Source organism: Mustela putorius, unplaced genomic scaffold (assembly GCF_011764305.1).
Source record: "Mustela putorius furo isolate JIRA1106 unplaced genomic scaffold, ASM1176430v1.1 tig00000275_pilon_pilon_pilon, whole genome shotgun sequence".
NCBI lineage: Eukaryota > Metazoa > Chordata > Mammalia > Carnivora > Mustelidae > Mustela > Mustela putorius.
The window spans coordinates 22,671,804-22,687,190 of record NW_025421341.1 but is presented as its reverse complement, the minus strand read 5'-3'; the positions used below and the strand labels follow the sequence as shown (position 1 = coordinate 22,687,190).

General features: G+C 53.4%; 1 protein-coding gene across 2 annotated transcripts in view; it reads right to left on the bottom strand.

Annotated features, from left to right (window-relative positions):
• Positions 1–342: 342 nt before the first annotated feature.
• Positions 343–15,387, bottom strand: part of TTLL4 (tubulin tyrosine ligase like 4) — a 34,443-nt gene continuing 19,398 nt past the window's right edge. For both annotated transcript variants that reach the window (XM_004762778.3, XM_004762779.3), the window contains 18 exons: positions 13,043–14,636; positions 12,063–12,172; positions 11,608–11,671; positions 9,571–9,692; positions 9,046–9,156; positions 8,605–8,681; positions 7,687–7,878; positions 7,504–7,586; positions 7,152–7,280; positions 5,625–5,747; positions 5,225–5,323; positions 4,785–4,919; positions 4,259–4,396; positions 2,809–2,911; positions 2,013–2,223; positions 1,799–1,869; positions 1,338–1,423; positions 343–902 (listed from right to left, as the gene is read on the bottom strand). In XM_004762778.3, the coding sequence (XP_004762835.1) occupies positions 623–902; positions 1,338–1,423; positions 1,799–1,869; positions 2,013–2,223; positions 2,809–2,911; positions 4,259–4,396; positions 4,785–4,919; positions 5,225–5,323; positions 5,625–5,747; positions 7,152–7,280; positions 7,504–7,586; positions 7,687–7,878; positions 8,605–8,681; positions 9,046–9,156; positions 9,571–9,692; positions 11,608–11,671; positions 12,063–12,172; positions 13,043–14,538 (3,630 nt within the window). In that variant the 5' untranslated portion in view covers positions 14,539–14,636 and the 3' untranslated portion in view covers positions 343–622. The remainder of the gene's footprint in view (positions 903–1,337; positions 1,424–1,798; positions 1,870–2,012; positions 2,224–2,808; positions 2,912–4,258; positions 4,397–4,784; positions 4,920–5,224; positions 5,324–5,624; positions 5,748–7,151; positions 7,281–7,503; positions 7,587–7,686; positions 7,879–8,604; positions 8,682–9,045; positions 9,157–9,570; positions 9,693–11,607; positions 11,672–12,062; positions 12,173–13,042; positions 14,637–15,387) is intronic.

The window sequence follows — 15,387 nt, the reverse complement described above, 5'->3', positions numbered from 1 at the left end:
AGGCTGAACAGGTAGCAACTTGAGGTCAGAACAGGAAGGCTCAGGAACGCTAGCTCCTGGGTACATGAAAGAAGTGAAGGCCCCAGGACCAGGACGACAGGAAATGGGTTTATCACAGGTGGCCTCGCCCTGCCTATCTACTGAAGAAGTCTGAAGGGTACTCAAAGTGGCTCCTTCGGACAGGGTATGGGGTGCGGGGACCTGAGAGGGTGAGGACCTTTGGAGGGACTGCCTCAGTTACAGGCAAAGGACTTTAGGCTCAAATATGTTTGGTGCGTTTTCCCCTCTAGAGCTGTAACTTCTCACCATACCAAGGTAGAAAACAAACCACACACGGCTCTCTGAAGTTAGAAACCAAACCCTGCTTTATAAGGCTGAGTGGCCATCAGTGGCTTTTCTGCAGAGATAAGAGGTACCAGCCAGTGAACCTTCCTCACCTTCTCCCCATTCCCACCACCCCTCCATCCCTCCAGATACCCATCTCTGCAATTCAACCACTTCAAAAAAAATACTTGAGGAAGGGGCTGGGGCTCAGGCTGGCTAGCCAGCCAGCCGGCCGGCCAGTTTCCATGAGGTAGCTAACACCGGTGCTCCTAGGTGGGGGCTAGTGGAGAGAGGCCAGTCACGAGCTCACGGCAGCCAGGAGTGAGTCACCGGTTGACTGGGAGGTGGGGGAAGCAGAGAGTCTCGAGGTCTGCCCAGAGTACTTCATCAGAGGTAACATCTGGGTGGAGAGGCTGGGCTCTTTGCTGGAGAGGCTGGGCTCTTTGCTGGTGTCCTCAAGGTCCTTGGAAGAGCTGGGTTTCCCGGGGAGAGGAGAAAGGCCAGCTTGGGTCTTCTTGGGCTTAGGGATGGTCCCGTCTTCAGAGGGCGGTATGCTTCCCTCGGAGAAGCTGTGTTTCCTGAAACAGGTGGGGAAAGAAATGGCTGAGATGGCTGTGTAGCTGGGACTTTAGCCTGCGATCTGCCTTCAGAGTCTGGACAGGCATTTCCAGCCTTCCGGGACTAACACACCATGACTAGATGGAGATAGAACCACAAAACACATCTTCTTTATCTGAAGGCGGAGAGCTTGGTGCAAATGTGAACACGTGAGAGGAGGCCTCAAGGAGCCCGCAGGCGGCGGGCACAGCTGAGACGGGCTGCGTGGGCAGGTGAGCCACACTCCAGCTCAGCTGCACCGGGCACACGGGGAGCCACCAGGCAGAGATGGTGGCTGCGTTCCCACCCCCACCCCCAGTGGAGAACGCTGAGCTCATCATCATCTGGGAGGAGAGGAAGAAGAAAACTCCCTGAACTCACAGTCAGCCCCTTTGCCTCGCCCAGACAGCACTCACCCCAGCTTGCCAGTCTCAGACTTGGAGAGTGCACTGAGCGCCATGTCACCCTTCGGGATGGTCAGAAGTGATGTTGGGAGAGACCACTAAAAGCAAAGGGAGCAGTGAGGCCAAAAGAGCTAGTCGGCCAGGAGTGCTCAGGGTCCTGGGACTCTCTCCCGACTCCACCTGAGTGATTGGGGGACTTGCCTCTTCCCTACCCTTCAGGCATGGGCCCATGTGGGACAAACATCTCCGTTTTCTCCAGATTTGGACCAGAAGCTACAAAGCACTCTGACCCTTGAAAGAAAGGCACCCAGGGAATCCTGGAGGCCATTATTCCTCTGAAAAGGAAGGGTCTGGAGACACAGGGGAGAAGTGAGAGGATCTGGACCTACAACCAACCTATGCTGTGCTCTTAAGCTGCACGGCCGAGGCTGCTGACTGGAGGTGCCCCCCGGCCCCGCAATGGCGTCACTCACCACTGGAGCAGAATCCGAGACGGCCCCTGTGTGGAACCCTTTGTAGCACCAACTGCGAAGCAGATCTACTCCTAGAACAAGATGAGCAGGGGTGGGACTTAAGAGGGTGCAATCAATTGGTGGACTCTTCTTGTCAGGGAGGCCCACTTCTTGGCCTACTAGGATTTAATCACTCACTACACACGGCCTCCTGTGGGCAGGGAGGATCCATTACCTTTGAGCTTGTTGCCATGGTACTTCTGTTCCCACTGGGTGGTGAGAATGTTGAAATATCGTGGCTGCTCAAAAAAGCGGAGATAGCGAGAGGAGATTCGAGAAGGAAAAATTCGTTCAAATTGCCCACGGCGAGAAAACTCATCTTCCATCTCAACCAGAATCCGCACGTCATCTGGCGTCAGGACGTCCAGCACAGATGCATAGAAGTCCTAAGGCCCAAGGAACGGAGAGGAAGAGGGTGGTTGGGTGGGAGGGTGCAGTGAGCACCGCTCTGAGGTCCTAAGGCTGCAGGACTCCCAAGGCAACACCGAGGCTGACTGTGGGTCAGCTTGGGACCCCATCTGTTCCCAGGCCTATGGCATTCTGCTGTCTGGAGAAGATACTCCAGAGCACAGAAGTTTTAAGAGGTTTGCTGGAAGGAGTCAAGATCAGAATCTAGCAACGGAGACTCAGCAGCTGCCTTCGGACTACTACTCTCATCTACTCCAAGAACACAGAGAGCTCCCCTGGGGCTCAGTGCACCTCAAGGGAAGAAACCCAAAAGGTCGACAGCTCAGACAACAGGGGACGGCTATAACAGCATCAGGCGAGGAGCAGTGGTTGGCCACGTGGTAAAGGCCGTCAATTCTCTCCTGGAACCCCGCACAGGCCAGCAGATCCCTTCACGCCAAGGGACCCCGAAGCTGGGTTAGGAAACCCTGTCTTGGAGAGAGGGAAAACTGCTTGCCTTGGGCTCCCAAATGTCTCACCACGGAAACTTTGTTGGCACTTGGGGGTGGAGGGTAATCTCCTACCTGATCAGGAATTTTCTGGGTCAGATAATAGGCTTTCTTCATCTTCTGTGCAGTGAAATGCTCCGGGGCCACTCGACACTTCTCCCTGGGGGAGCTGGGCAGGCTAACGCGGTGGATGGAAGAGAAACAAAGGGTAAGGTCAGCAGCTTCGCATCCTGAGGACACGTGGAAAGAGTATCCCTCTCAGGACCCTTAGCGTAGCTGGGGGAGGAAGACAACTCTTGGTTGGGGTCAGGGGACTCACTGGGGCACCAAGTTTAAGTGGTTTGTTGGAGGGAGTCACCCCCTTCTCGAGAGAAGACAAAGACGCTGGGACAGACACCCGTTACTTGCGTAGATGGGACAGCGATGCACTCTATGCAGTAGCCTGAGCACCGAAGAGCAAGTAGCACGGGGTAACTATAAGAGTTCAAGGCACCCTCACAGGCTGGTAAGAAAAGGGAGGGACTGCTGTGTGCATGAGTTCAGTTGCATTTGGTGGGCAGCCCCTCGATACCCAGCTCGGCACTGGCTGTGCAAACCAGGCACACTCCAGGACTCCCTGCCCTGCTTCCCCAGCCCCGGCACCATCACTACTGTGCAGAGACACAAAGATGGCCTCCACAGAGCCCATGGGGCAGTGGGTGTCAAGTGACAGCCAGCCAGAGCCACACTGGAATCCACAAGATGCGGTGGGGAAAGCAAATGTTGTTCCCAGTGAATTGGGACTGGAATCCCAGCTCTCCCACTCTGTAGTGGAATAACCATGGGTGGGCTGCCTAATTCCAGGGATTTCCAGTCTCTGCATCTGTCAGCTGAGGACACGGATACCAGCCTCGTGGGCTGAAGTGGAGAGGAGTTACAGGTTTCTCCTGACACACAGCAAGGTCCCAACCAAGTATCAGCTCCCTCCCCTCAAGAGTGGTTCTAAGAGGTCTGGGGCTATGGTGGAGCTGGCTTCACACAGATGCCACCCACAGCTAGGTTCTCGTGGGTGGGTGATCCCAGCGGGGAGATCTGACTGAGGGAGGGTGTCAGGACGAAGAAAGCCCATGAGCGGAGGAGGGGACATTACGGAGGACAAGTGAGAAGCCACGCCCATTTCAGAGAGGAGATGCCATTCACCGATCCTTCAACTCTGGGCTTCTGGGAGCAGCTGCCTGGTCAGAGCACAGGAGCCAGGAAGGGGAGGAGAGGGAGGGACACCTGGGAAAAGGAGGCCGCGGCCTCGTGTGTCCCTGTGAGGAGTTTAAAGCTGATTCTCCAGGCCCTGTGGAGATTCCTGAGCCCTGAATGATAAAACCAGCCATACTTTTCAGGGGCATTGACGTGGGAAGAGGTGCGCAGGAAGACTTTGGGGGCAGAGTGTGCAGCACAGGAGACCAAGCAGGAAGGGGTGCTTGGGCTCTGTTCCTTCCCACAGTCCCCAGGGGCCAGCTCGTGAGCCACGGGACTGAGCACAGAGGCTGACCTGGTGCTGGCGCTGCCGGGGCTGCTGGAGCTGGGCACGATGTCCTCTGCATTGGGTAGGACGAAGCCTGCCAGGTTCAGAAGGTCCCGGATCATCTGGCCTTTGATGCTGATGTCCAGTGGGGAGCTGGAGTGGAGGCTTCAGGGAAAGGGTACAAGGGGCAGTAGAACAGCTTCTGGCCACGCGCCCGAGTCAGCGCTAATCCGTGGACACCCTGCCTTCCCGATCCCTAAGCACCGTCACGAGGGACTTGCTGCCCCACAGAGAGTGATCACCTCACTCGGGGTGGTTCCCGACTACTGCCTTTGTTTGCCAGGGGAAAGCACATGGTAGGGATCAAGTTGAAGAGAGCAACTTCTTGAGAAAATGGCTTAGAATGAGTAAAGGAATGAAAAACAGATCACGAAGGGAAAACACAAAATCTATTGCAGGAAAGGTCTCCCCGAAGTCAGCAAGACCAGAGCGGAAAGAGGATCGTGAGGACACAGGCAGGGCTGTGCTCCGAGTGCCCCAAGAACCCACTTACCTCGGGGAGATGTTGACTTCCAGGACCCAGGGCTTGAGGTTTTCGTCCAGCATGATGTCAAAACCGAAGAGCTCGTGGCAGCTGTAGGGCCGTCGCACATACATCTTCAGCAGGCTGGTCACGTAGGGCTCTGACCTGGTCACAGAGAAGACCACATCTTAAGCCCAGCTCCTACTGCAGGGCCCATGTTATAGCTGCCCAGAGATGGGAGAACATTAGAACCCCAGGAAAAGCAGTTCCCTAGGGAAGCCTCTGATCTGGAGCCAAATTCTGGAGAGGAAGTTCAGTAAAAAGGCAGAATTCTAGCCACTCCTTCCTATTTCTGGTCCTCAGAAACTGACGCCCGGTGTGGTCAGTGTCTGGGGCACAGCCCCGTGTAGGCCCGTGAAAAAAGGGGAGGCCACGGAAGGCCCCACACCCAGGGTAGCAGCGTGACTCACGAGATGATGGTTTTGACAACAACATCCTTTATCTTCTCCCAGATGGCATCACTGTTGACTCCCTTCTGGCTCAGGTAGTTCCATAAAGCCTTCAGTGCCCTGCAAGGCAGGGGTGGAGTGGGGGTGGGGTGGGGTTATATTCTATGAACCAGTGATGACGAAAAGAGAAAGAAAAAGGAGTAAGAGATCCAAAGGCACTCTCTCCATGTCTCTTTTGATGTTTTCAATTCAGAAAGAGAGGAGCTTGGATGAAAACAGACCAAATCTGAATTGCCCAGTGTTTATATGACCTTTGGGTTTTACATCAATCCTCATTGACCATGCCCCTGAACCTCCCCAAAGCCCAGAACCCTGTGTTCCCCTAGGTCTCTGCCTGACGGGGACGCAGCCTGACGGGTACCATTTGTGGCCCTGGCAGGCTGTTTCATCCGCATTGGCCTGGTACTCAGCATTCTTTTTATTGACACTGTAGTTGGTCAGGTGCATGAACTTATTGCCAAGGCTCTTCATGGAAGGGGAATACCTAGAAGTGAGGAGAAAGGCAGAGGTAAGACAGGGAGACAGCAGGTGGACAGAGATCCAAACGTTTCCCCAAATCTCAAGGCAGTAAAGGACAAGTAAACAGATCGTTCCAGATGCATAAGAGCCTAAGAAGTACGTCTATTGGCAAGGTTTCTAGAACACCACAGCTCCTTTATCATGAACAGCTCACAAAACTCAGGAAAAGTTTACTTATGTTTACTCATTTCTTATATAAGATGACGAAAGATACAGCCAAGCTCAAGAGAAGCACAGGGCAAGGCATGTGGGATTGATCGCCTTCAGCCCACCTCAGTCCTGCAGGACACAGCCCACAGTCACTGAGGTAGAGAACCTTCTCGTTTCCTCTTCCCCATGTGACAATGCGATTTATAGTAAGAAACTTACATCCATGTCCCTGTCCCTGGTTCCTGGCACAGAGTTCCTAAATCCCTTACAAATTCCCCAGTGATAAGAGCACTATCAGACCATCTTTTGATCTTTGATCCCAGTTCCTGACACACAGCTCCTGAAACCCTTGTAATTTCCTGGGCAATAGGAGCGTCTTGTGTTCTAATGAGGCAACTTTGGGTGGGCTCCTGGATAGGGTCTGATCACCAGACAGACCAACCCATGATTAGAAGCTTGGAATTTTCGGCCCTGCCCCCTTTCCCCCCTTAAGAGGGAGAAGGGCTAAAAACAGAATCAATCATGCCTACGTGATGAAGCCTCCCTAAAATCCCCAAATACAAGGTGCGTGTTCTGGGTGGGGGATCCTGTGGGATGTGCTGGGAGTGGGGCCCTGAGAGGGCCAGGGTGCGGGGCACCCCTTGTCACACACGCCGCCCTGTGCCTTGTCTCCTCTGACATCTCACCTGGGCTCTTCTCTCTGGCTGTTAGCCTGTAACCAAACTTTACGATCTGCTATGATGAGCTGCTCTGACAAATTAATGGAAGCTGAGAAGGAGGTTCCGGGAACCTCTGACTTCCAGCTGACCGATAAGAAGCATAGGCACCTGGACTGGTGACCGGCATCTGAAGCAGGAGGAAGGGGCAACCTCATGACACGGAGCCCCAAGTTGGGGGCTCAGACTCTGGTGGCGGGTGTGTGTGGGGGGGGGTGGCCAGTGTCAGACGGGAGTTAAAATGCAGGATACCCAGCTGGCGTTGCAAAGAACTGCCTCCTGTGGGGAAAAGTCCCACGCATTTGGTGACCAGAAGTGGCAGAAGTGTTCAGTGTGATAGGAGACACACAAGAGGAAAGGAAGATTGGGTTTTCCAGATACACCTACTTCTCCTTTGCCCACACAATGTGTTGTTTTTCAGCCCAGTATCCTCCAGTTCCCCTCATTCTCAGGAAAACAAGTCCCCAGAGCTGTCAGGGTGAGGCCTCAGCACGACCACGTACTTGCAACTGGCAAAGCGGACAAGTCCGTCGGAAAAGAGGTAAATCCGCAGAGGATCGTAGGAGGTGACGTAAACATAGATTCGCAGGTCAAACTTGCTGCCACTGATGAGGTAGGGTTTGTGTAGATACCTAAACAGGGAATGGCCAGCCTCAGGGACGTGACTGATTGAGATGGGGCTCAGTACGTAAAACAGCAGAAGCCAGCGAACAGTCCCCAAAGTAAAGACCTTAAAACCACTGGCTGAAGGTCGAAGGCTGGGAGGACAAAGGGCAGGCAAACGCTCTAAAAAGGGACCCTCTGGGCTGGGGAGGTGGGAATGAGGAGTAGGGCGTGAGCTGGCGACAAGCTCACCTCTGTACCAGGAGGGGCCTTCGCTTGGGGAGCTGACTCCACTTGTGAATGACCTGGATGCCAATGCCTCGGGCTGACGCTGGCTAGAAGGCAAGTGGGAAGGAGAGGAGATTTGCCGCCGGCCCAACACGCCACCGCTCCCGCTCTCGGACCTCGGCCCGCTGCCTGCCACCATCTACTCACCGGTTTAACAATCCACTTCTGGCGGCTGCTGCTCTCCCAGGCTTTGCGCAGGAGCTTGGCATCCTGGGGCAGGATGAAGGACTGGGGGAAGAAACTGAACTCCTTCTTGCCAAAGCGGCTCTGCATGCGAGACAGGTTCCGCCACAGCCGGTCCTTTCGCCCGATCTGGAAGGAACCTGGGAAGTGGTTCAGCTACAGAAGGGACAAAGTGGGAGAGCAGGGAGAGGGCCTGGGTAAGGCAGGAGGAAGCCAGCAAGACTCACGGGGTCCTTTCAACCTCCTTAGCAGCACTCTGAGCTCTCAATCCACTTCTACCGTCACCATCTGATGGTAAGTACTCCCCTGCAGAGCACTCACCAAAAGATGATTAAAACACAAACAAAAAACACCAAAATGCAGTGCCCTCAAGGGGTAGATAGCTCATGAACAACCAGAGAACAGTGATTAAGTCAGACAAGATATTCCCTGTTAGTGTCTACTGCCATAACAGCCTGTATGGCAAAGACAGGAAAGCATCTGGCCTTCATTACATCTGGGGCAAGGGACTCCTCTGTCACAACAGGAGACCAGAGTCCTCTTTGTGCACACCCAGCTTGGAGGACTGGAGGCAATGCACAGCAGTCACAGCAGAGACAAAATTCACAGAAACAGATGTCACAGCTCAAGCCACATAGGAGAAGGAAGTGTTTTGGGGGGCTGCAGCTTGTCGGGGCACTGCAGTGCAGTGCACTGCGCCACTGGACGGCCGTGACCTGCGAGGGCCCCGCTGCCCGCTCCTCCCGCACCGCCTCTGCTCCTGGCTTCTCTGCACCGTCCTGGCTTCTCTGCAGTCACCCTCCTCTTCCCCCCCTGCCCATACCAACCACCTCCTGCCAGGTCCGAAGTTCAGGAGAGGGACTCCCCAGAAAGGACCCCTACCTTCTGATGCTCCCGAATAGATCGGAAACTAGGAGACTTCATGTGGTGACCCCAGCAGCCCAGCCAGTCGTCATTTCCTACAGGAGGCATACCAGGGAGTCAGTCCCGCTAGCAGCTCAGTCCTTGGGGCCGAGAGGCTCAGAGGCCCCAGACACACCGCTGGGCCCAGGCACAGCTCCCAGACCCAGGTTTCTAAGAGCTGCTGTGGAGCTGTCCTATGTGAGACCCTGGGGTCAGGAACAGAACAATGGCTCTCTGTCTTCTAACTTCAAGGACCAGGCTCCGGCCTGGAGAGACTTCAGAGCTATGTCTTCCTATGAGGTGGGAAATCCAGGCCAGGGTCCCTGCAGAGCAGGAGGTACGCAGGGTTCCCCCCCCACCACCACCCTGAGGCCATCTGACAGGGCAGGGGACAAGCTCGCAGTAAGCCCGGTGACTCACTCTTGCTGATTTTGAAGTGGGACCGTCCAATGGTCTGCTTGACAATGTTGGGGGTCACAGTGCTCATCTTCCACCGGAGCAGCTTCCTCTGCTCCCAGGGAAGTTTCTCCACTGGGGAAAGGAATGGGGGGCGAGGGTGAAGGAGAGCAGGAGAGTCAGGGTTAGAAGTGGAAAGGTGGCGCCGCTGCCCAGCCTCCACTAGGGAGACCAGTCACTAAGAAGTGTTCTGGGCTAGAGTTTCAAAGAAGCACCCTTGGCAGGAAGAGGGGGCCCGAAGCGGTTAAGGAACACAGATCGGAGGGAGGTTGGCAGGAATGAAGCATGAGACGATGCAGCTGACAAGGGTCAGGTGAGGGAAAGACACGGAAAAGTTCCGAGTTATCAGTCTGGTGACCCAGGCGGGGAACTGAGCGCCAGAAAGGTCATTCTGAAAAGCCCCTTTCACCCCCCTGCCCACTGCTCCCAACTTGGCTAGCACCCTTCTCCTGGGGGCACTTTGGGGCTCAGACCCTTGGCCAGGGTTACCTCTCTCGTCCCGGGTGCCAAAATAGATGGTAGGGGGAACGTTGGGAAAGAGGCTGTAGACGAGGGCTGGCCGGACAACTTTCTCACTGGAGAGGGGTTTGGTCAGAATCTCTGCGCAGCTCCTACGATGCAAAACAGACGTGTGGTAGAGAAAGGGGAGGCCACGCCCCCAAAGTGCTGTCACTGTGTCCTTTCCTCAGGGGTGCGGTCTTTTGCACTGGGATTCCACAAAGACAAGTACTCAGTAAGTACTCTGCAACTACGAATCTCAACGGTGCCAGAGCTAACACCGGAACATGACACATAAAGGCCAGACTTTCCCATACTCCCTTCTGTGACACAGCTCCAACATTTCCCCTGACAAGCCATGGGCAGGGAAAGCCCTGGAAAAAGTGGTTCCGAGAGCAGGTACGCAACACTTGAACAAAGAGGAGTAAATGAGGAGAGAAAACAATATGGATAATGAAAAAGAAAGAAGAGCAGAAAAGACCTAAGAAGAAGTATAGAGAGTTTTAAAAAGAAAAAGGGGAAAAAGCAACAGAAAGGAAAGAAATAGGGATACTTCTAACTCATTTTATATTTAGGCTAATCTGAAGATGTGCAGATGCTCTCCATTTTGGAAAGGATCTGGGACATCCGTGTGGTAACGCAGGACTGGGAATCTGGAGCAGTGGGCCGCTGGGGTCCAACCGTTGCTCTGACCATGGCGCAGCCAAGGCGATCTCAAGGGATCTCTAAAAACTGAACACCTCAGCTATCAGGTACAGGAGGAGAGAACCAGAGCACGTCTTTAAATAGCAGTGGGAAAGGAGAAAATAGTTATCACTCTCTCTGCTGAGCTGACATGACCCACAAAGATTACTATTTAAGATTAATCTTTAGCTTATAAAGAGCCATTCTACCTGTTATTTTGCAGCACAACAGAAATAGGCACTAGTATGGAAAACACTTTGGTTGTTTGAAATCGTTAAGATTATTTAAAAATGTTACTGGGTCCAGTTAAATACTAATTCTCAGCTAAGGAGTTCCAATGAATTCAACTCTCAATTCCTCGTTTCCAAAATATTTTATTTCAAAGTTTTTTAATTTATGGAGTATTAGAATTTAAAACTGCTGAAAATCAAGGAGAAGGAGTTAAGGCTTAGAAATAAGACAAGACAGGAATGTAAAATGGTAAAGCCACTCTGGAAAAGTTTTGGCAGTTTCTTAAAAAAACTAAAGCGGGGCGCTTGGGTGGCTCAGTCAGTGAACTAGGTCATGAGCTCAGGGCTGTGAGATCTAGCCCCAAGTCAAACTCCGCACTAGATTCTTTCCTCCTCCCTCCCCGTCTGCTCATCCCTCACGCTCACTCTCTCAAATAAATAAATAAAATCTTTAAAAAACACAACAATTAAACATGCAACTACCATACGACCCAGCAACTGCACTCCTGGACACTGACCTCAGAGGGACAAAGATTACGTTCACACAAAAATATGTACATCTCAGAACTGTGTCTGATAGTGGGGCACACTTATGATGTAAGGTGGCAATGACCCTTGTGGGTTGGCCAAATATTGTGTTTCTCCATTAACGCCTGATTAATTTTCTAAGCACTGCTTGAAATCCTTTTCTTTTTACTTGGAACAATTTCTTAGAAACTAACGACCAACTGCAGCCTAAGAAACATGGTACTATTTTTAAGCCTGAACGATAAGATATGCTTCTAGTCCCCTCCATTGGTCCTTATTTGAAAACTAAAGTCCCAAATGTCAAAATCTGGTAAAAATGAGTTACAGTTAACATGGCCATTAACGACTTTATAATCTTCTATTTTTCAAAGATTTATTTTATTTGAGAGAGAGTGTGTGCACAGGTGAGCAAGTGAGGGTGAGGGGAAGAATCTTCGAGCAGACTCCCTGCTGAGTGCAGAGACCATAATCAGAGTTGAAACCCAGAGTCGGATGTTCAACTGACTGAGCCACCCAAGCACCCCTCTCTTTATAACCTTAAAGGGACAGCAAATAAGCCTGTACCAACGATCGAGACAACACTCACCGGGAGATCACCGCTACCGACTCGCTGGTGGACACGGCACTGAATGAGGAGCATTCTGAGTCTCCTGGAGGGGACAGAGCAGAGAAGTTCCACTGGCAGAGGCTGCTACACAAACCCACCACGCCCAGGCTGCGCTTCCTTGGGCATCCAGGCTCAGCCTTCCCGCAGAGCCACGAGCACCAACATGCAGCCTCACACGGCCTTCCGTGAGCTTGGCAGTAGCACAGAGGAAAGAAGACTGGTGGACCTCAGGGCTAGTGTACCAATTTCCCAGAAGCCACTGCCACCCTCAGACCCATAAGGCAAACGATTACTGCAGGTGATAAAGTGAGTCAAGGACCCAGCATACAACTGTCAGCCCCTTCTCTCGGGGGTGGTGACCACTTCCCAGCTGGGAGGGGAGAAGGCTCCTTACTTACCCTCTTCCTCTTCATTCTCATCATGGTCTTACTTACCCTCTTCCTCTTCATTCTCATCATGGCTGCAGCAGTCCTCCAAACCATCGACTAGCTCTTCTTCTAGATCTTCAGCCTCACCCAGGTCTAGCTGCGTGTCTGCAGGTGAACTATAAGAAAGAATCATGCCCCAGCCCAACCTCCGTAAGAGAGGTCACAGCTAGATTCTCATTGCTCCATCACCTCCCAGTGTTCGTCTCCTCCCCACTCGATGACTTGCTGTCTCTTGTCCAGATCTCACAACTCATTTTTCTGGCCCTCAGAGTTTCAGTCTAGCCATAGTTCCTCAACCCTACAGCCCCTGTTGTGCAGGGAGGCACTCCATCTCCCATCTTCTCCCTCATAGCACATCAGTGCAAAATTCTGCATATAAAACACCATCAGTGAGTGTCTGGTAATTGACTTCAAAGGCCCCTAGACCTCGGAATTCTGCACAAGGCCTTGGTGGACCAAGATTCCAGAGAAGTAACAAGGCACAAGAGAAGGAGCCAAGTTTGTGTATGCCCTAACTCTGAAATGGCTATCAAACAAGGAATGACAGAGAGTCTGCTTTGGTATGGAATTAAGTAGAGAAGTCGCAGGCCCCAATATTTGGCATTATCTCTTCCTGATTATAACCTGAAGCAGGGCTGCCAAACTCTTTCTCTAAAGGACTAGATAGTCAATCTTTTCAGTTTTGTGGGCCATTCAGTTTGCTGCAACTACTCAATCCTACCACTGGGACATGAAAGCAGCCACAGACGGCAGTAAACGAATGGGTGAGGCTGCATTTCAATAAAACTTTATTTATAAAAGCCCACAGTAGGTAAGATTTGGCCCACATGCTGGTCTAGTTTGCCAACCTCTGCCCTAAATTGGAAACCAAAATGCCAGGGCAGCCAAAAAATAAAACCACCTTCAGAGACGCAGGGTTAGGGCCACCAAATTAAGGTGTACATAGTCCACTGCTCTAAAGGCATCGAAAACTTTCTCTAACTTACCTGCTATCCCTAGTAGGGGAGTCTGGCCCCCTGGCTTCCTTGGGCCCCTCCTTCCCAAGCTGGCCCAGATGGATGGAAGAGAGGCGGGTGGCCACGTCGGCTACACCAACGGGCTGAGGGGGAGAAGGCAGGATGGGAGTTTTGTCTTCTCCAAGTGCTGGGGAGTCGATCGCAGATCCACAGGCAGGGCTGTGGCTGACCGTACTGGCATGTGAGGCGAGGAGGTGAATGCTGATGCGTTTGGTGCAGAAGACGGTACTGTCCAACTCCAAGGTCTCCGAGGTGCTAGGGAGGGCCCACTTGTTCGCTCCAGCATCCTCCTGAGGGAACTGCTGGCCGACCACGGGAGACTTCCACTGCCGGTTCCTGGTGAGGAGATCACACTGCAAGCTGGGGCTCATGAAACAAGCCTGTTCAAACTGGCCGCCTGGCCTTGGCGTCTTCTCAAAGCCTCTTGCAGTCAACTTCCTCACAGCCTCAGTGAACCGAACTTCCTTAGCCAGAGCCTGAGAAACAAAGCCGCCGTCCAGGCCACAAGGGGGCAGCTCTGTTCTGGTGACTAAGTGACTCCGGGTGTACGGGGCAGAGGCCACGCTGGTGGTCAAAGTGTCTAAGGAGCTAGGGGCAGACAGGGTGCCAGAGGCGGGGGCCTCACCAAGGACAGTGCCATCGCTCTTGGGCACCTTATGTTCCACAGGCTGGAGGACACAGTCCCCGGTGCCTCCCGAATGATGCCAGGGGACAAGATGGATCATGGGGGAGGATACTGGCTTCAGGCCCTCTGGGGCCTTCGATAAAGGCACTTTAGTGCTATTTGGCCGCATGAAGGAGTTGTTATTCAGTGTGGGCTTGTAGGCAGAGGGGGCGGCGAGCGGAGACGGGATCTTCCCTGAGATGGCAGAGGCCAGGCTCTTCCCCGAAGGGTTTTCCCCGGCCGCTCCCAGTGAGAGGTATGGATCTGTGGATGAGGATGCCATGGGCTTGGCCATGGGGGAGAACGTGAAAGAAGGGGCCTTATTGGCAGTGAGTCTGATGGGGAGGCTCTTCTGAGGGAGAGAGAGAGGTCTTCTTTCCGGCAGGCCTGAGCGCAGGCAGAAGGACTCCAGCTGCTGGTAGGGTTTGTGCCGGTAGCTGGCGCGGCGGTACAGCAGGGTCCCGCTGAACACGTCCGGGAGGGAGGGCAGGTAACAGGAGCTGCTGGGGCCCGCAAGGATGGGTGAGCGCCCCGAGCTACATAAAGCACTGGGGCAGAAGAAATAGGCTGGCTGCGGTGGAACACCCAAGACGCCAGGGCCCAAGCCCGCTGACAGTGTCCCCACGTGCTTCCTCTCCAGCTTCCAGATTGGCTTCACCTGCTGATGGGCCTGCGCCCAGCTTCTGCCCTCAGAGGGTCTCTCTGGTGGCCGGGCAGGCACGGAGCCCGAGGGGCCACTCTGCTTGAAGCTGTTTCCCCGGCGGAGGCCAATACTGTAGTGCTCGGTTCCTGCTGAGGCCATGAGGGGCACCCATCATGGCCACACGGCCTCGTGGCCAGACTCAGAACAGGTGCCACGCACCTCCAGTAGTCGCAGCTGCATCCTCACTATCTTTCCACCTGGAGGGAGGAGAATCCATTGGGGATGTTATTGTCCCGTGAGGACAGAGTGTGGGCTACAGGGGTCCTTGGTGAAGCAACAGAGCCCCACCTCCGTTTCCCTGGGGCAACCAGCCGTAGCTGTCATTTAGTACCCGGAGAGAAGGACACTGGACTCCTACGGGGCCTGCAGGGGTCTTCCGGCTGCCCTTGAGCAATCAGGGCCAGCTTTGTCAAGGACTGGGACTTTACAGCTCCACCAAGCAGTCTGTTCACGTGTTCCCACTACCTCAGAGCCCTCTGCTCTCTCTCCAGAGAAAACTACATCTCTCTGTCTCACCATCCGTGACTTCTCTGAGTGGCTTCCTTCCTCTCCTAAGCCTGGCGGGGCTTGGAATAGGGCAAGTCTGGGGTGGCAGAGAAACCAGCCAATATCTTCCTCCTCCCCAACCAATTCTGAAAGCTCAGGGGTCACTTGAGAAACCTATTTTACATCTACTCATCCCTGACCAACTCTCTAGTGTGGTCTGCTTTTCACAGCTAGGTGTGACAACATGAGCTATAAGCAGATAATTCCCCCTGCAGACCTCCGGAGTTCACTTGGAAGCTGAGACAGTGACTTCACCTCTTTAATCGTCTCGCCAGCTATACAGACTTAGAGCCCATCCCATGTGTCGTTGGGAAAAAGAAGAAACAAAATGGAACTGGACACCAACATTATTTTTTCTTAAAGTGACCTTATTTACAGCAGCCATGGTTGGACAGGAGTTTA